Genomic DNA, 20,477 nt, shown 5'->3' on the forward strand with positions numbered 1-20,477 from the left:
GGAACGTTGGTCGCTCTTTCCTCAACAAAAAGGGAGGGGCTGGATTTAATGATGTCTAAGTCTCTCCTGGAGACCCCAGGTTCATTTATCACGCGCCTACGACGTGCCTAGGACCGCGTGAGTGCGGAGGGCGATTTCTCTCCCGTCGCACGAGACTCGCACATCTCACTCTACCACCTGGTGTGCCGTAGTGCCAAGTGCCATAACCATGTCACATGCACACTCGAGTGTGATCGTCGGAGCGGGGATCGTGCGTCTTGTTCCCCCGGATCCCGGCACCAAGGGCGGTGCGGGCGCGTCGCAGGCGTCGGACGGAGAGTTGCCGAGCGACTGGATCGGTTTCAGAGCGCGCGTCTGCGCGGCCTGGACGGGGAGGGAGAGCTCCGCGGAGAGGAGAGGGTGCTGTCGCGCCGTCGGGTCACCAGCTATCCGGCCTTGCCCCCGCCCCTCCTCCCCTGGGAGACCGGGCCCAGCGCCCCACGCCAACGCTTTAATGCCTGGCGGGGCCGCGGCTGGCCCCTAGGGAGGCGAGGTCAGCCCGCCCACCCAGGCCATTGGCTCCGGAGAACAAAGGAGCCGCCCCACAGGCTTCTCCGATAGGGCTGAGCTGGTCATCTGAGAGGTGCAGCCAATCAGATGGCTGGGCGGCCCCGGGGATGGCCAGGCCTGCCAACCAATCAGGGGCGCGTGCCCGCCCCGCCTGCCCCGGGACTGGCGGGGCCGGGGAGCTCAGTGCCCAAGTCGCCCCGAGGTGGCAGTTCCCGTTAACCTTAGCCACAAAGTCAAAGGTATTTATTCCCGTCCCCTCCCTCCGAGTCCCTCTGAATCCGGGCGGGGAGGGGCGTGCGGAGGGACGGACCGTGCCGCGGGGCCAGCGTCCGGCCCCGCTCCTCCCGCGCTGTCTCCACCCAGACTCGGGCTGCAGGCGGCCTCGGGGTCCCTCGAGCCCCCCGCGCTCTCAGCCCCGAACTTTCCCCACCCCCGCACAGCTCACGGGGAAAGGGGCCCGGGTCGTGTGTGGGAAGGGGCTGCAGGCCGGGTCAGAGCTGGAGTGGGGCGTGAGAGCGGGAGAGGCGCGGAGGTGAGCGCGGGGACTGCCCGCCGGCTCCTCCGGGCGCGCTCTGCCAGAGCCTGTCCCGATATTCGGGAGCGGTGTCAGCCTGTCCCAGAGATCGAGTTCCTGCAGGGCGGGAACCCCAGTGCTCGCCGCAGAGTGACACATAGTAGGTGCTTAATAAATGATTAAATGAGTGGGCCTGAGGATTGGGGGCGAGAACAATGAGAGGGAAGCACCACAGAAATTGGAGGTGTGTGTGTAGGGGTTTCCCCGAAACCTCCATTCTAGGAAGACAGGCATAGGAGCCAAGATCTCAGTGGGGCAGGGGGTAGGCGCTGGGGGTTTCTTCCCTCGTGAAGGTGGAGGGTATAGAGATGCCGCCCCCTGCAGCCCTTTGGGAGGATGGAGCCTGGTGTGTGTCTTGGTCCACCAGACCTGGGGTGGGGTGTGGTCAAAGCCCCGACGCGAGGCCGGCTATGTCCAGGCTCCACTATTAGGTGTGCATTTTGGGTCCAGGTGTTCATCTGTAAAATGAAAATATTAGAGGGTATTAGTCTCCTTTCAACGCTAAGGTTCCGTGATTCTATGCTTCTAATCTGTTTTGGACTTACATTTCTTTTATCTAAATGTTCCTTTGTTAAAAATTTTATTAATGGTTTACAGCGTGCTGGGTGTTGGGGAGAGAGAAACACTCCCTGTGTTAAGATGTTTACAGTCTTCTTGTGGAGACAAATTATTATTATACTATGTAGATGGTACTGGGTTGGGTGGGTGCACAGGTTAAACAGAGAAGGGCCCCTAACTGAGCCTGGTGTATCCACAAAGGCTTCCTGGTGAAAGTGATCCTGGATCTGGGCTGGGCAGAGACGAGTTGGGCAAGGGTATTCCAAGACTGATCACAGGTGTCCCTAGACACAGCAAGGTCAGGCAGTTGCATCTGGGGACAATGGGGTAGGTTGGTGGTACAGTGAGAGGTGAGCAGAGGCCAGATTTTAAATGGTCTTGGCCAAGAAATTTTTAGCAGTACCTGAAAGTGCTGGGGACCCACTGAAGTGTTTTAAGCAAAGTAGTAACATGTTTAAATTGTAAGTTTAGGAAAATTGCTTTGAGTCTGGGTGGTGGATGGATTGGAGGGGCAAGATGAGCTGTGATAGCAGTGCAGTCTCCAGGTGAGCAGTGCTGAGGCCTGAACTAAGGCAGCAGCAGTGGCAGGTGCTGCAGGTATTAAAACAGCACTGGTATGATTTAGTGACCTGTGGATAGTGAGGGCTGCGCTCTGCGGTAGTGAAAGGTGGTGGCAGTTTTGAGAGGCCTGCTGAGTCCCACCTGGAGGGGCAAAGGATGCCCAGGGCCAAGTGCAGAGCTGGTCCAGGCACCTGCTCCCCTGGTGAGGGTTAAGCTGAGGAATCTGAGGTTTCCTAGGATGGGGGTGGCCTGCAGGGGAGAGTGGGCCAGGTGGGCAGGAGACCTGAGTTCTAACTTTCTCGGAGGCAGGGAATATCCCCTCTGGGCCTTGCTTTCCTCATCCAAAGAGGGGGAGACACTCCTTATCCTTGCCAAGCTCCTTTGAATGCAGCAAGGGTGAAAAAGTGTTTATAAATCAAAATGTGACAACTGTCCAAAGTGTTGTTAGCAGTTGGTTTCATCCCTTGCCTTCGATCAGGTAATGGGGGTCCCCAGGCCCTGGCAGGCTCCTGAGTCTTGGATTTGGGGCAGAGGAATATGGGTGACATTCTATCCTCTAAAGGGAGACAGGTGAGCAAAGACTGGGGATGGGGATGCCATGGTTGGGGGACAGGCCTGGGGGCGGGGAGGTGGGCGAGTGACAGTCCCAGCAAAGGTGTGCATGTTGGGCAGGGCAGGTGGGGCAGGGGTCCTGGAAGGAGGTGCCTTGGGGACTGGCATGGGATTGAATCCGGGACCTCTGGGAGGTGGGCGGGCATGATGGGATAAGGCAGCTGCCCTGGCTGCCCTGGCTGCCCTGGCCGGCCCTGGACCTTGTTCCCAGGGAATGCTGGCGGAAGCAAACTGAAGTCACTGAACTGGGCTCTTCCTATCAGTTCTGACAACTGGGTAGTGGGGAGGGGGTGATGGCAATGCAGTGACCTCAAAAGAATTCATCTTGCACCTTGTGAACATTTTCCAGAGTCCTTTCTCAACGTTTCCCTCCCACTGCTTAATGTGACAGTTCTATACAGAGGACCAAGCATTATTTCCATTTGCAGATGGGGAAAATGAGGCCCAGGGAAGGAAAGTGGCTGGCCCGGGGTCACGTGACTAACCAGAAGCAAAGCCGGTCCCAAGGTCTCTGGCCTCCCTGTCCTGGGCTCCTGCTGCTATGTGTGGTCTTTCTGTGGGACGATGGCCTGCCCCGCCCTCTTGCTCCCCATTGCTGTCCCCTCTCCTGGGACTGAGGACCACAGTGTTTGGGAGGCTGAGGTCTGAAGATGCTGGAGTAGGAAGTGGGGGATGGGGAGAAGGAGGAGGACGGTGGGGGGAGGGCTTGGAAGAGGTAACAGTGAGGGTGCATGGGGACACCTGATCTGGTAGTGAGTAGAGCCGGGAAGTCGGAGAGGAACGAGGGAGGAGCAGGGAGGTGGATGGGAGAGAAGGATGGGGTGGGGGCCCTGGAGGGGCTCGGGGATTGTTCTGGGAGTTGTAGAAGGATGCCGGGCATGCCTTATGCTGGGATGTGGGGTGGAGGCAGGCTTCTAGGTGGTGGGTGGAGGTGACGCTCACCTGGTCTGGGCTAGGACCTCGGCCTGCCTGTCTGTCCTCGGGCACCGGGCCATAGAAGGTGGGAAGAGCAGTTGCCCTGCCTTTCCGATACCATTTTAAAGCCACTTGTTGGGGATGGTTTGCGTGTCCTCCTTGGTCAGAAACGCTGGAGGAGAGGAAGGTGTGAAGTCTGGTGGGTGCAGGGATGGGGGACCGATGCCTGGAGAGAGCGCTGATTATCCAGAGATCAGCCAGAGCACAAGGCCAGGGACCAGGCCTCGCGCAGGAGTGGCCCGCGTAGGACTGGCTTTGGGAGAGGGCCTGGGGGCTGTGCGATCAGTCCTGGGAGACAGAGGCTACACCAGCTCCTCCCCGCAGCAAAGTCGGGGTGTGAGGCCGTGGGGCTCGCCTGAGCTGAGCCGGCAGAAGCGCTGAGCCGGCAGAAGCGTCCACGGCTCTGTAGTCCAGCCCCCCGCCTGGCGCTCAGGGCCCAGCCCCGGCCCTGCTCTCCTTACCCCCGCCCCACAGCCTGGCCCGGAGGAGGCCCTCCTCCCCAGCCAGTCTCCATCTCCCGGGAGAGGCGGTACCTGGAGATGCTCTGTCAGCACAGCTCTGCAGGGAGCCTTGACCGTGAAAGCTGTCCACGCCCGGTCCCTCTGCGAGGCCAGCTCCCGTTGCTGAGCAGAGTTTGGGGTTCCTGTGTGGGCGCCGGGGGCCTCCAGAGATAATGAAGCAGCTTGAAGGGTAAGGTTTAGGAGGAGTGAGCTGGCCATGGGGTGTTCGGAGAGAGGGCTCAGAACCTCCGGGTGTGGACTGTTCTTAGGCCACGAGAATGAGAAAGAAAAGACTGTTTAGAAAGTCTAGTGTTTCCCCCAACCTGATGCTCACAGCAAGCCCCCGGAGCAGGCGCTTTCAGTCACCTTCGCCATTGGGAACCTAGGCCTAGAGGTGAAGTGATTTGCCAAGGGCAGGTGGGCTGGAACTCAGGGCCCCTGATTCCGGGTCCAGGCGTGCGTGGGTCTGAGGAGAGGGGCAGCCAATGCGAGTGGGGCCGACTCGGCCGAGGAGCCAGCCCTGCAGGGCTCAGGTTCCCGGGGGAGAGGGGAACGGCCTGCCGCAGCCTCCTGGCCAGACCCCTGCAGCGTGGCCTTGGGGCTCGGGCTGCACTGGCCTGCCGGGCAGAGCCTTGTCCTCTTTCTAGGGCTTTGTGTGCCCCTCCAGCTGCAGCGCTGCTGCCTCACGCCGCCCCCCTCCCCTCAGCTTACCCCACCGGTACCCCAACAGTGACTGTTCCCATCACCCGCTGTCGCTTCCTCTCCCGGTGGCTGCATCATCCCCTGAGTTCCGTTCCTTGGAGCAGTGGACCTGGAGGGATGGTCATGGCTTGTGAGGATACTTGTGTCAGCAGGGGGTCACATGGCTGTTTTCTCCAGTGTGAAAGTGATTTGTGGTCGCGCGGTTCACGTTGGCACACTTGTGTCTCTGGGTCTGTAGCTGTATCGGTGGATTTTTTAATATTTCAGTCTCTCTGTACTTTGCATATGCAGTTTTGCAGGTATTCTCATGTGTATGAGTATCTCTGTATTTTTGCATCTTTGAACGTTTGTGTACTTAGCCGCCTTGGATGTTAGATATGATCGTCTCTAGATGTGTTTGTGTGCGTTTAGTGTTTAGATCAGTTTCTTCTCGTATGCCTATGACTGTATTTTATCAATATTTTTTATTGAAGTATAGTTGATTCACAATGTTGTGTTAATTTCTGCTGTACAACAAAGTGATTCAGTTATACATGTATACATTCTTTTTTTTAATATTCTTTTCCATTATGGTTTATCACAGGTTATTGAATATACTTCCCTGTGCTCTACAGTAGGACCTTGTTGTTTATCCATTTATATATGAAAGTTTACATCTGCTAACCCTGACCTCCCACTCCATCCCTCCCCCAACCCCCTCCCCCTTGGCAACCACCTATGATGGTATATTTTAAATGAAACATCCACTGATATTAACTGAAATCCATTTCCCAGGCCAGGGACATCATTAACCTGTCCTGAGGTATTTGTTGTTAGTGATGAAGCACTGGGGCCACAGGGGCCCCGTCTTCAGTCCTCCCATTTCTTTCATTCGTTCATTCATTTATTCATTCATCCAGTATAAACTGAGCACCTTCTGCATCTCAGGCCCGGGCAGGCAGGGCCACCACCATCCTGGAGCTTTATATCTAGAGCAATGTCGCCCAGCAGAACTTCGTGAACCTGGAAATCTTTTCTGCTGGATGTTATGGTAGCTCTAGCCACGTGTGACTGTTGAACACTTGAAGCGTGGCCAGTGTGAATGAGAAACTGAATTTTAAACTTAATTTATACACACTTAAATAACCAACGTGTGGGTCTAGAGGCCAGACTCCTGAAAAGGAGGCCCTGGTGGCTTAAGGTTTGTACACTCTGCACCTTCTCTTAGGGGCAGCATGGTCCAGGAGCAGGAGCTCTGGCTGGGGCAGGCCCACCCCAGTTCGTTCGGTCCTGGCTCCAGCACTTACTAGCTGTGTGACCTTGAGCAAACTGCTTCACGTCTCTGAGCCGTGGCTCCTTAGGATGAAGTGGGCGGGGCTTGCTGAGTGCCTGGTTCACAGTCGGTCTCCCTGTCCCTACCGAGTCTTGGCTGGTCACCCCCTTTTCTTTCCAGAGCCAGGTCAATACCGAGGTGACCAGGGAAGCCCCCGCCCGCTCAGTGAATGAGGGAAGGACAGACAGAGTCTGCATCCCCCCCGGAGGACTCCGAGAGCACGCCCTCAGGGGGAGGGCTAGCTGGAGCCTGCGGGCCCTCGCCGTGCCCTTCCAAACGCTGGCCTGGGCTGCTCCCCGGGGGACTTGACCTACTGGCGTGAGGGCGGTCAGCTTGATGGGGAGGGTACCTTGGGAAGACTGCCTCCTGTGCGCCTAGGTGAACGGTGGCAGGTGGTGTCGCCCTGGGTGGGGCGCCTAGCTGAGCAGGGCCTGCGAGCTGGGCCTTCGGCTGGAGTTTGGGAGATGCACCCCTCAAAGCCTGAGCTACTGGTGGAGGGCACGTGGCCGGTCCCCCCTCCACTGGTGACAGAGGACACATGAGGTGCCATCTCCTTCTTCCCCATGTGGGGCCTGAGTCTGTGAAGACAGATGTACTTGGCTGGTGGAAAAGGTCCAGGGCCCTGAGATCTGGAGGATGTGGAGTGACCCAGACGTGTCCCTGCACCGCCTCTCCTGGCCCGTGGCCTTTGTCCACCCCCAGCTGCTCTCTGCCTTCCCCCCAAATTTCTGCTAAGATCGAAGCCCCTTTGTTACCTTCCCTGCCCCCAGACCTCAGCACCTGCCCCAGGCCACAGTCCCGCTTTGTGTGACGTGGCAGTTGTCATGGCAGCTGTCCCGCAAAGCCTCCCCGTCAAGGGGCTCTCATCCCAACTGCGGCCTGACTCAGAGCCAGGGGCTGGGAAGGAGGAAGTGACTGGGGCCCTGTCCTGAGACCCACCCCCTGCGTGTGTCCTGCCCCCCACGGGACCTGCTGGGCAGGGAGGGGAAAGGTCATCAGAACTTGGGGTCGGGGAGCTGGGTGATAGACCAGGTGGCCCTTAGGGACTCGGTGTGGGCATTGGTGGATGGGGATCGGTCCCCGTTGCCTCCTGTTTTCTGGCCGGGGTCTTCTGCTGGGCGGCCTGCTCGCCGTGTCCCTGGGCATCTCTCTCTCCAGTCAGCTGAGTGACCTGTCTGGGGGGGCGAGAAGAGGTGTGCAGTGCGGTGCATCAGGGTGGGGTGTGCGGGGGCCTGGCCGGCCTGGAAAGACGCTGCCACATGCAGGGACCTTCTGCCGTTCGGCTTGTCTCAGGGGTTTGTCTGAGGACACCTGTTGGCCTGTTTTCCAGACACATCCCACCTGAGCACACAGGTGGAGATGCGCCCCCAAGACATAGCCCCTGCCCCCTGTTCCTGTCCTCTGTGCCTCTCCTCCTGTCCCCTGCCCTCTCCTTTCTTCCTTCTTCCCCTCGGGCCCATGAGGGTCCCTTCCTTCCATTGCCACTTCTGTTCTTTCTCGGACCATGAGCTCTGGTGCAGCTCAGTGACTCCCTGTGAATTGGTCACCAAGAATTGAAACGCTTCTGCCACCTGAGGCGATTTTGAGTTTGTAATACCTCTTAAGACAGAATGGATCAAGTAGGACTGATCTGATTTGGCTTAAGGGGCCTCAGTTGTGTTGTGTAGGCGTTTTGTGAATGAGCCCAAGTCCCACCCGCTGTCCTCGCCCTGAATTGTGGCCCGAGCCTCCACCCCACTGTCTGAGATTCCCCATATCAAAGTGGCCTCTGTTCACCGGTCCTCTGAGTCTCCTTAGGCAGACATTAAATCTCCAGTTGGTGAGAGGCTACCCCATGGCCTGGGATGCAGAGTGACCTGGAAGGAAAATGTGGTGCTAAGGCAGGAGCACTGGCATCCATCAGGGGCCCCGAGGGGGGCCTTCTCCTGCCCTCATTTGTGGCCCCCTTTTCTCTGCACCACAGGCAGGTTTCAGTGTCTATAGTAACCCACAGCAGGAGTGCGTAACAGACCCCTTTTGGGGAAATAGAATTAAAAACCAAATCTCCTGCCAACTCAGAAAAACTCCCCGCAAAAGTAGGAGAGAAAGAAAACAAGTTTTTAACTGAATAAGCATTAGACTGGAATGTGGTGCACATCACAGGCAATTTGCTAAGAGACTATAGACAGAAATCTCACCTGTTACACAGTCCAGCAGGGGCAACCCCACTGCACACGTGTTCTCCAGGGAAAGCATAGCCAGTCCTCGGGTAAGAGGACTTGACGGCACCATTTGTCACACAGAGTTCACCCTAAATTCGCCTGGAATTGGGTGGCCACCCGTGATAGCTAATTGCCTTTGTGCAAAGGAAACATCCACTTCTTGTATCTTGGTGCCAGAAGGAGGTTTGCAGCCTGGAGCCCGGTGCTGCTGGAGAGTTAGGCTCCCACCTCCCACGGGCAGGGGACACTGGCCGCTGTTTCCTTGATGTTTGCATTTCGGAGAGATGGCTCCCAGGTCCTTGAGAAAGACGGTCCTGGGTTGTAAAGCCGGCAAGAGGCTTAGTGAGCTTTAAAAAGATTTATATACACCTCAAAGGGGCAGAGAAAGAACTTCCAATTAGAAGTTTTCTAAAGAAAATACTCTGAAAGAAAGGGGAGGGTTCTCTTTCCCTTTCTGCACCAGGGAGGGTGAGTTTTCTATTTCTCAGATTCGTATCTCCCTGACACCCCTGCCCCCCACCTCTCTGGGCAGGGTCCACATCTCCAGCCTGGGTCCCTGTCCCCGGAGTAGCCTCTGGAAAGGGACCTGGGAGAAGGAAGCGGGGAGACCCTTAGAATGGGGTTTCTGGGAGGCTCTCCGGGGCCCGAGGTGTGGAGCAAGGGGAGGCTGGGTTCCCCGAGCCCGAGCGGTGGCCAAGCAGAGGTTCCTGGTCCTGCAGCGTGAGCCCAGCCTCCCGTCTCGTGGGGCAGAGGCTGGGGCCTGTTGGGAGTGCAGGGGGTCGGGGTACGAGAGGGCGTAGGAAACGAGATCCCCGTCCTCAGGGGGGGCCGCCCACAGCACCACGTGCAGCTGCCACATCTCTGAGCGCACGTAACCAGCAGCATGTTGGTGCCACACATGGCTGTTTGGTGCCCTCCACGTGTGGGCTCTGTCCCGGACCCTGGCACTCGGCAGTGAGCCCGGGAAGTCCTGTCCTCCATTCCTGTCGGGGAATAAGCAGAAAAGTAAATATCCTGTCCGGTGGCGAAAAGTGTCAGGGAGGAATGGGAGCTGGGGTTAGGGTTGTGACTTTACACAGGGTTGCCAGGGAAGGCCACTCGGAGGAGGTGACATTTAGGCTGGGGCCTGGAAGGGGCAGGGGCCGCGCCAAGGGGTCAGATCAGCAGGACCCATCCAATCACGTTCCAGGCACCAAATGAGCCAGTCGGGAGATGTTCAAAAGAGTGAAGAGCATAAAAAGATGAGCCCCAGATTGGTGGATGAGGGATCAGGTCCCTAGGACCCAGGTTGGCCACGTGTGTTCTTGCCCGGGGGTGGGCGGTGGCTGTGAGGCCCCAGAAGGGTTTGCGCTGGAACATGGACGGGGGCTTTGAGAGACGGGGGGCTGGCGATTTTGGAGGGACGGTTCTTCCCTCCAGGGTGTCCTCGTGACCACGTTGCAGGGTAGGGGGTGTCTCTCAACTTATTTGAGTTTCCTGGTTCTCTCTTGTGGCATCCTTCACACCCCACCCCGCAGGTGATGAGAGTATGGGCATGAGGCTCTGGTCTGGGAGTTACAAGCCCAGGGACCTTGCCCAGCTCTGCCGTGTGGCCACCTCTGTGACTTGGGGCATGTCAGCGGCCCTCTCTGGCCTCAGTTTATTCTTCATAAAATGGGAATTATACACATTTTACCTGCCTAGCAGGTATATGTGCTTTTAAAAAAAATCCTGCTCATTTCGACAGAGGTCATAGAAAAGCTTTTGAAAAAGAGGGACTGCCTCCTGTGAGTGGCATTCGTCCTTGTCCCACAGGCCAACTCTCTTTCCTTTGCTCCCATCTCACCCGCAGACGGCCGGGCAGGAGCCGCCGTGCTGATGCCGAGGGGCCTCCGGGGATGGAGAGTGGCCTGGCTGGCGACAGCAGCACAGGTAAGAGAAGAGGGGCAGGTGGGAGCCCACCACGGCCCCCTCCCCAGCCCCGTTGTCCCCGTCCCTCTGTAGCTGAGCAGGAGTTGCTGGTGGCCTGTAGAACCACACGGTGGGACCAGGACACTGAGGTCACGTCCAAGGATGGAGCAAACACAGACGGGGGCAGGGCTAAGAACTGACAAAGCCCAGCCTGTGCTTGCCAGGCAGGGACACACACACACACACACACATACACACACACACCTACACACACACACACCCACACACACACACACCCACACACACACACACCGTGCAGAAATCTGCTGGGGGAAGATCAGGTGTCTGTCAAGCGCTAGATCAGGGAGTGCTTGGTGTTGGCGCTGATCACACACCGAAAGCCAGCGCTCTGGGTAGGACACGTGGCCGCAACAAGCCCTGCTGTTGGTTGGTCAGGAGAGTGTCTCCAGTTCGGTCCATTAAGCTTCCCGGGGTCACACAGTTCATGGTCTGTGTCAGCTGATGCACTTGGAGCCGGTGGTGAGGAAACACAGCAGTTAGTCCTGGTGTCTCCCGGGCAGGGAGCAGGCGCCGCTGAGAGTGGGAAGTGCCCTGTGGAGACCCCTCCCCAGCTGCCCGCTTCCCGCTTCTGGGATGGAGCAGCCCCTGGTCTGAGACCCGCTCTCAGCCTCTGTGGCAGGCGCTGTTCTGGGTGTAGCTGGGCTGCACGGTGGCTCTGGCCCCGGGAGAGGGGACTGGCCCAGGCCCGGGAACTCTGCCCCTCGCTCAGCACAGTGACCAGGTTTCTTTACCTCCCACCCCTTCCAGGGGAGTTGCCCCGTAGACCCCAGAGCCCCCGCCCTCCCAGGACAATCACTGCAGTGGGCCTAAGATGAGACAAAAATCAGGCAATTGGATAAAAAAGAAACAAAACACCAGCTCAAAGGAGGCAGTATGATATCTGGATGCCACACTGTTCTGGGGCTGGGTCCTGACACAGACGGCAGTGAGTTCGGCCACCCCACTTCCCAGTCCCCCCCAACCCCTGCCCTGGGCTGCCGCTTTGAACGCTGAGAGCACTCGAGGTGTGTGTGTGTGTGTGTGTGTGTGTGTGTGTGTGTGTGTGAGGCTGACATTACAGTAATTACAGGAAAACCTAGGGCAGACAGTTCCAAACCTATCAGCTGAAGGACCCTTTTGCCCACGTAAACTCATAAGGGAGATCCTAATTCAGACGTGAGAGATGGGCTCCACCAGGGCCTTCTCTGCCCCGTACGGCAGCTTCAGCTTCGGGAAGAGGTAGAAAAACACTGGCCTGGACCCTGGAGCCACTGGGGCCTGGGGGCCCCCGTGAGCTCAGCCTCCACAGGCTGCCACGCCTGCTGGCCAGGCTGAAGGAATGACTCTTCTGGAAGGCCAGAGCTTTCAGATAATTGGGAGCTTACCTCTTTCAGGTACCTTTTACTTTATATTTATTTTATGTGTTTTTTTAAATTGTGGTGAAATATACATAACATGAAATTTACCATTTTAACCATTTTTAAGGGTACAATTCAGTGGCATGAAGCACAGTCACGTTGTGGTACAGCCATCACCACTATCCATTTCTCGAATTTTCCCATAATGTCAGAAACTACCCATTAAGCAATAGCTCTCCATTTAGCAGCTTTTTATTTTATCTGAACCATTTAGATAAAAACTGATGCTTTTTATGCTGACTGAGGAACAGTACCTTTGGAACAGGCAGGCAGAAGCCTGTTTTCCTCTGTATCAGTGCCTGATCCTTACGGGAAGGTGCCTGTGACGACTGAAGTCCCAGCAACACACGTCACAGGTCTACACGCGCCACCCCTGGGCTTCAGGGCCTCCTCATACAACCCAGCCACCGTGCTGGATATCAAGGCTAGGTTTAATCGGGGAAAGGCAGTGGCTTTTGTGGGGCTCTGGGGCATTAATGGGTGCCCTGTCACTTGGGGACAGTGGTGCCCCGCTGACTGGAGTATATTTTGGATTCACTACATGACCACCAATTTGGACAGCTAACCCTGTTAAATACTTCCGCTGGCCAACAATTCAGTGCATCTAAGGAAACATTCTTAGAATCAATGAAACTCATTACACATGGGTTTTCGATTCCTGCCAGTACACAATTTAAATCACCACTTTCATTTTCAAATTATTACTCCTGATAAAATGACCTCTCACAACCAAGCATCTGGGGAGGCCTCACAGCATCGTTTCGCCAGGTGGACAGCTGGCCCCTTGCAGGTGCTTTCTGTGACACTCCCACCCTCCCATCTCCGCCCCCATGGGCACCACATCGGTTTCTTTGCCCCCATGTGGCCAGTGAGGCTGTGGAGTGGAGCAGAGCTCTTTGGCCTCAAAACTAAAGGCCACCGGATTAGAGGGGAGGTTTTCTCTTTATTTCCTAAGATATTTTAAAGACTTAAAAATTATAATATTTGAATTTTTATGAGAATATTCAAATAACACATAGAAAGTGTGAGTCCCCTTTGACTTCTCCATCTAATCCTGCTATGGTCCATATCACCTGCAGGGTGGCCACCATCTTGGGTTTGGTGTGAACCGTCCTGGATCGGGCATGTGTACGTACACAGAGAGGGATGGTTTTATTTTCCATAAGTTGGATCAGACGACTGATACTGATTTTCAATTTTTTTTTTCTCTTTTAAAATGTTTTCGAAATCTTTTCACGTTCTCAGCTCTTTTCAATTGCTGCATAGTATTCCACATTATGAAGGGAGTGAAAATTTTATTAGACTATTATTGATGGGTAATCAGGTTGTTTCCCCCCTTTTTCCTAATTACAGATAGCACTTCAGTGAATATACTTAGACGTTCCTCTTTGGACTCATATGTATTTCTTAGGATAAACACCTGGAGTGAAATTGCTGGGTGGAAGAGGTGGAAGATTGTACACATTTATAATTTTAATAAGCACTGTCAAGTCGTCCTCAGAGAGTCTGAATTCGTTTAGGCCCCCAGCATATCCATGTTGTACTTATCCTCCTATGTAATTTCCATGTGTATTGTGAAGTCGGGATATTATCAACCTCTTCAATATTTGCTGCTGTGATGGGTGAAAAGATGCTACACTGTTATTTTGCACTTTGCTGATTACTAGCGAGGGTGCACCGCTTTTCATCCTGTCTATAGGAGTCCTTTATATACTCTGGATATTAATCCTTGGTCTGTTATATATCTGCACATATGTTCTCCTAGACGTGTGCTGTCCAGTAGGTGGCTAATAGCCACATATGGTTATTTAAATTTAAATTTAAATTAATTTAAATTTTAAAAAGTAAGTTCAGTTCCTCGGTGGTACTAGCCACATTCCAAGTGCTCTGTAACCGCCTGTGGCTAGAGGCCACATGTATCAGACAGCTCGGATGTAAAATGTTTTCACTCTGTGGAAAGCTCTGTTGGAAAAGGCTGCCCCGCACGATCATTTCTAGTTCGCTCATATGCAGTATCCTTTGTCATACAGGGGTTTTAAATTTAGTTTTTATGTTTTGCATCCTGTTTAAGAAGATTATCAATTACCACTAGATTCTAAACAAATTCTCCTAATTCTTCTAATACTGTATTTGCTTCTTATAAACCAGCACTTAAATGCATCTGGAACTGATTTTTAAAAACAGTATGAACTACAAGTCTAACTTGAATATTTTTCCCAAATGGAGAGTTAGTTGGTCCTAAATTGATGAATAGGCCAGCCTTTCAGTGTTGACTTGGAATGCTACCTTGTATCGCATATCAAACTTTTCTGTTCTTTTGATGTATCTGTCAGTTATGTGTATTGTACACTTTTAATGATTGTTTTTAGCTTTTTTTTTTTTTTTTGGTGGGAGGGACTCTCACTCACAGCCTCACCTCACCTGGCTCACTATGGGACAGCCACGTCAATACAACTGCATCAGTCAAGACTTTTATTAAATGGACTTTATTTTTTAGAGCAGTATTAGGTTTACAGAGAAAATGTGCAGAAAGGACAAAGAGTGCCCTATACCCTTCTCTCTAGTTTCTCCTGTTATTAACATTTTGCATTAGAATGGTGCATTTTTTACAATAGATGAACCTTTATTAACACACTTGTATTAAATAAAGTCCATAGTTTGCATTAGGGTTCACTCTTTGTGTTGTATATTCTGTGGACAGATGCTTAATGTCCTGTACCTACCATTACAGTATCATGCAGAGGAGTTTCACTGCCCTAAAAATCCTCTGTGCTCTGCCTATTCATCCCTTTCCCCCTGACCCTTCAACCCCTGGCAACCACTGATCTTTTTACTGTCTCCACAGTTTTGCCTTTTCCAGAATGTCATATAGTTGGAATCATACAGTGTGTAGCCTTTTCAGATTGGCTTCTTTCACTTAGTCATATGCATTTAAGTTTCCTCCATGTCGTTTCATGACTTGAGATCTCATTTCTTCTTATCACTGAATAATACTCCATTGTATGGTGTACCACTGTTTATCCATGCACCCAATGAAGGACATCTCTTGGATGCTTCCACGTTTTGACTGTTATCAATAAAGCTGCTATAAACATCTGTGTGCAGGTTTTTGTGTGGACATAAGTTTTCAACTCCTTTGGGTGAATACGTAGGAGAGTGATTTGTTGGATCGTATGGTAAGAGTATCTTTAGTTTTGTAAGAAACAGACAAACTGTCTTCCAAAGTGGCCTTAACATTTTGCATTCCCACCAGCAATGAATGAGGGTTCCTGTTGCTGCACAGCCCTGTCAGCGTTTGGTGTTGTCGGTGTTTTGGATTTTAGCCATTCTAATGGGTGTGTGGTGATAGTATTTTAGCTTTTAATGTTGCATAAGCCAAATTCTTCCTTGCTCATTTCTAGAATTTCTGGGTGATTTACACAAATAGTAAATGTTATAATTTACTTAATTAGGATTACACTGAATTGAAACATTTCGGAATGGAGAGCTTCTTATCTAGGAATATGAGGTACCTGTTCTTTTATTTACATTTTATCCCTTCAGTAAAGTTTAATAGTTTTCTTTATGTTTTGCTTGTATATTAGGTATACCTACAGTTACTTTATTGCCATTTTAAAAAGTTATGAATTTTAATGTTTTTTATCTGGCAGTTTTGTTGAAACTTTTATTTCTAAAACTTCTTCAGTGGCTTCTCATGCACATTCTAGGTTAATAATTATCAGCAAATGACAGTTCTCTCCTCCTTTCCAATATTTATATATACCTTTCTTTTTTCACCTTGTTCCTAACTTGAATAGGCTTCTAATCTTTTGCCTTTGGTTATAACATTTGCTGCAGTTTCTAATACAGCTCCTTTGTCAACCTAAGAAAATTTCCTTATGTTCCTAGTTTGCTAAGAGCTTCCTTCCTTCCTTTTTTCTTTCCCCCTCCTTCTCTTCCTCCTCCCTCCTTTTCCCTTTTCCTTCTCTCCCTCCAGAAATGATGTTGAATTTTATCATGGGACTTTTTCACATCTATTGAGATTGTATAAGGTTTTTAATGTTTAAAAGGTTGATGTCATGAACTGTGTTGAGTCATCTTCGCTTTCCTGGAGAAGATCCAGCAAAGCCATGATAGGTTGTTCTCTTAACACTGCCAAACTTGCTTTGCCAGTGTTTTTGCTTGTTTGTTTTTTGCATCTACTTTCAAAGAACGATAAACCTATAATTTCCTGCCTACCCCACCCTTGTCTTATTCTGGGTCATGTTAACATGTAAGCTTCCCCCCTCCCCCTGCCCTAGTCATGGTCACAGTTTATGTAAGCTGGGAATAGTCCTTCCCGTGAAGTTTTAGTAGAACCTCTCTGTACGGTTCAGGGGCCTGTTACCCATTTTCGAGGTTGAACTTTAGCTTTCTTTTCAGTCTCTTCTAATTGTTTCTATAGACATGGTTTCTACCTTTTCTTGAGTCCGTTTTGTTAATTTATTTTTCTTGCAAAATCATCCATTTTACATAGATTTTTCAAATTGATATAATGTCTATACATGGTATTTTGGGATTTATCAGAATCCTTTTTATATCTTTGTGTTCCCTTTATCCTATCATCTCTGCTTTTGTCTTTATTAATTCCTTGCTCTTACTTCCTTGGGGTTTACTTTGTTGTCTTTTTAATATTGGCAGCAGTTTTTTTTTTTTCTCCCGGCTGCGTTGGGTCTTGTTGCTGCGCGCCAGCTTTCTGTAGTTGCGGCGAGCGGGGGCTACTCTTCGTTGCTGTGCGCTGGCTTCTCATTGTGGTGGCTTCTCTTGTTGAGGAGCACGGGCTCTAGGCGCTCCAGCTTCAGTAGTTGTGGCTCGCAGGCTCTAGAGCACAGGCTCAGCAGTTGTGGTGCGTGGGCTTAGTTGCTCCGCGGCGTGTGGACTCGTCCTGGACCAGGGATCGAACCCGTGTCCCCTCCATTGGCAGGTGGATTGGCAACTGTTGTTTATAGAGTTTCTCTTCTTTGTTTACAACTGTTTCATTTATTTTTTATTGAACATAAACTTTTTCTTGAAGTATAACACAGAAAAGTGCACAGGTCGCGGGCTGTATAAATTCTCCAAGTGAACACGCCCATGTAACCAGCACCCAGATCCAGAAGGAGAACATTGCCAGAGCCCCAGAAGTGCCCCAGGCCCCCTTCCAACCACAGTGCCCTCTATCAGGGGGCCATTACCCTTCTAACTCATCCATTAGTTGGCAGTTTTTGACCTACGTATAAATGGAATCAGTCTGTATGCAGCGTCTATAGCAAACCTTTTCCGTCATGGCTGATGTCCATGAGCCCAGAAGCAAAGCACCCTTCTGCCCTGAGCACAGTGTAAGGGGTGGGTTAGCGGCAGAGCGTGCTGCTGGTGTGTGGGGTTCGTTTAGTGCAAGGACGAGGCAACACCTATTCCGGGCGCTGACACCTTTCTGGCCTACTTTCTTGTGCATGGTTTTGTTGAAGAAAGGTGAGGCTGCCAAGAAGGTAAGGTGCTCACGCACCACGGCTGCTGCCCCGGAGAGGCCTGGCAGTGATGCGGGGCTTGGCTGCCCAACCCCTGGGGGGGGGGACTGGACGTGCACTCGTCCAGCAAGTGTCCTGCACATCCATCCCCTTAGGAAGAGAAGGAGATGTTTTGAAACTTGGCCACTTTCTCCTTGCTTCCTGGGTCGGAAGACTTCCCTGGATTGGCTTCTTTACCTTCTCTGCATCCCCTGGGCCTCAGGGTGGAGGAGGCGGGCAGCGGGGTCGTTGGCACAGCAACGCTCACCTATCGTTTCTTTCTTGTCTTTTTTCTTTGCCTTCCTGCACACTCCAATCCCCCCTTTATTGTCCTTTCCACCCTCCCTCCTCTCTTCTTCCTTCTGCATCCTTTTCTCCCGCCCTATTTTCTGCCAAGCTCTGCCCTCCTGACGCTTCTTCCCTCCCTCCCGCCCTTTCCCTCCACCCCACCGAGCACCGAATGACTCTCCCGGTCTCTCTCCCTTCGCCTCCGGCAGGAGATGTGCTGGTCATGAAGATCAAGCAAGAGAAGCCAGAATGGCTGCTGCTGCAGACGCTGGGGCCACAGGCCGCGCTTTCCCAGAAGGATAAGGAGAACATTTTCCAGCAGCGTCGGAGCCGCCCGCCATGCCAGACCGTGGGGAAGCCTCGAGCCTGGGGGGGACAGGAGGAGACTGGGGGTCCAAGGTGGGCCCCTCCCCTTGAGCAGGACGGCGGGCCGGCAGGCCGGGCTCCGGGGGTGACCCCCAGCCCCCTGAGCCCCGCTCTTTCTGCCGGCGAGGGTCACTTCGTGTGCCCGGACTGCGGGAAGAGGTTCAGCTGGTGGTCGTCCTTGAAGATCCACCAGCGCACCCACACCGGCGAGAAGCCGTACCCGTGCGGCAAGTGCGGCAAGAGCTTCAGCCAGAAGCCCAACCTGGCGCGCCACCAGCGGCACCACACGGGCGAGCGGCCCTTCTGCTGCCCCGAGTGCGCTCGGCGCTTTAGCCAGAAGCAGCACCTGCTCAAGCACCAGAAGACCCACTCCCGGCCCGCCAGCCACCCGTGCCCCGAGTGCGAGCGCTGCTTCCGCCACCAGGTGGGCCTCCGCATCCACCAGCGCGCGCACGCCCGGGACCGCCAGGGCGCCCGCGCCGGGCTGCAGGCGCTGCTCCGGGACGCCACGGCCCACCGGGGCTGTCGCCCGCGGCCGGGGCCCCGGCGGGGGCGCCCCGAGTGGGCCTGGCTGGGGCTCTGCCAGAGCTGGTGGCGCCAGCCCGGGGCCCGGACCGCCGCCCCCGCCGAGCCGCGCCAGTTCATCTGCAACGAGTGTGGCAAGAGCTTCTCGTGGTGGTCGTCGCTGAACATCCACCAGCGCATCCACACCGGCGAGCGGCCCTACCCGTGCCCCGAGTGCGGGCGCCGCTTCAGCCAGAAGCCCAACCTGACGCGCCACCTGCGCAACCACACGGGCGAGCGGCCGCACCCCTGCGCGCACTGCGGCCGCAGCTTCCGCCAGAAGCAGCACCTGCTCAAGCACCAGCGCGCGCACCTGCCCGGCGCCCCGGCCGCGCCGCGCCCCAGCCGCGCCGCGCTGCGGGCCCACCAGCAGGCCCACGCCGCGGCCGCCGCGCCGCCCGCCCAGGGCGCCCCCGGCCTGTTGCCGCCGCCGCCGCCGCCGCCGCACGGCCCCTCACCGGCCCGGGGGCCCGGGGACGTGCCGTGGGGCCGGGCGCGGGCGGGCGCGGGCGGGCCGGGCGAGCCGCGCCAGTTCATCTGCAACGAGTGCGGCAAGAGCTTCTCGTGGTGGTCGGCGCTCACCATTCACCAGCGCATCCACACGGGCGAGCGGCCCTACCCGTGCCCCGAGTGCGGGCGCCGCTTCAGCCAGAAGCCGAACCTGACGCGCCACCGGCGCAACCACACGGGCGAGCGGCCCTACCTGTGTGCCTCCTGCGGCCGCGGCTTCAGCCAGAAGCAGCACCTGCTCAAGCACCAGCGCGTTCACCGGGGCGCCCTGGCACCCACCCCCAGCGCCAAGGGCACGGCGCTCTAGGGGGCCTGGACCCAAGCAGACCCACGGGCGGGGTGGGATGCTTGCGTGGTGCGTGTGGGGAATGACCAGGAATGGTGGCTTTTAGAACCCCAGGGGGTGAGACCCTATCAAAAGGTGCTTTCTTCAAGGCTCTCAGACCTGAGAACAGAATTCCACAAGCATCCCAAAACGGGGACCGGGAAAAGTCCCGGGAAGGGCTGAGGGAGGAGGTAAGATCAGACATCCTCATCCTGGAGCCTGGATGTGTCTGTGATGGTTGAGGCCCGTCTGTGTCCTTCCTCGGAGGTGGGACCGCAGCCCTCGGGCACTGAGTGCGGGGGCTGTCGACGGCCCTGGGCGAGGCTCCCTGGGTGAGATGGCGCAGGCCTGGACTGGTCAGCTGTGGCGCCAGCCAGCCGCGGTCAGCTGCCAGATAGCCCAGGGGCGTCCCTGTGGGGGAGTCTCAACAGACTGAGTGATACCCAGATGGGAGCTGGGGCTGGGGAGGGGCACGCCTATGCCCGTGCGAGGCCAGTGCCCAGCACTTAATGGCTACTCAAGACATGTTTTTGGAAGGAGGGAATGGTTTGATGGTCCTCAACACCGAGTGCCCCGCTGCCCAGGGTGCTGTGGTGGCCGGCTTGACCCTAGGACTGGTTGTGTGTGTGTGTGTGTGTGTGTGTGTGTGTGTGTGACGGTCAGGGGCTGGGACTCTGGGGGCGGGGGTGGTCTCAGCTGGGGTTTGGTACCTTGGGGAGGGACCTGCAGCAGGAGAGCAGTGAATGTGCTGCTCTGACTCGGTGGGCACTGCCCGGGATCCTTATCGACGCCGGTGTTGCAGAAGAGAGAAATGAAGGATTGATTGTCTCATGTGGTCTCCTTTCTAAGCCACCCTTCCTGTTCTCTGGGTCCTTGTGTGCTTGGAGGGATCCATTTGCCCCAGGACGAGGGCACGGAGCTTTGGCCATGAGCGTAGCCAGTCCCCATGGCCAGTTCTTGCTGGGGGTGGAGGGCAGTATTCTCTTCCCCTGTTCCCTCTCCAAGACA

General features: G+C 54.6%; 1 protein-coding gene across 3 annotated transcripts; it reads left to right on the top strand.

The window, feature by feature from the left end:
- The first annotated feature begins 712 nt into the window (after positions 1-712).
- On the top strand, positions 713-20,142 carry ZNF775 (zinc finger protein 775). 3 transcript variants are annotated; one of them, XM_061198148.1, is made up of 3 exons: positions 713-788; positions 10,376-10,455; positions 17,914-20,142. In XM_061198148.1, the coding sequence occupies exons 2-3, from the start codon at positions 10,422-10,424 to the stop codon at positions 19,449-19,451; spliced, it is 1,572 nt and encodes a 523-aa protein (XP_061054131.1). In that variant the 5' UTR covers positions 713-788; positions 10,376-10,421; the 3' UTR covers positions 19,452-20,142. The 3 variants fall into 3 exon arrangements, with proteins under 3 accessions (XP_061054131.1, XP_061054132.1, XP_061054133.1); XM_061198149.1 differs by lacking the exon at positions 713-788 and adding an exon at positions 1,202-1,227; XM_061198150.1 differs by lacking the exon at positions 713-788 and adding an exon at positions 3,326-3,361.
- The last annotated feature ends 335 nt before the right edge of the window (positions 20,143-20,477 follow it).

The sequence above is a fragment of the Eubalaena glacialis genome, chromosome 8 (genome assembly GCF_028564815.1).
Source record: "Eubalaena glacialis isolate mEubGla1 chromosome 8, mEubGla1.1.hap2.+ XY, whole genome shotgun sequence".
Lineage (NCBI taxonomy): Eukaryota > Metazoa > Chordata > Mammalia > Artiodactyla > Balaenidae > Eubalaena > Eubalaena glacialis.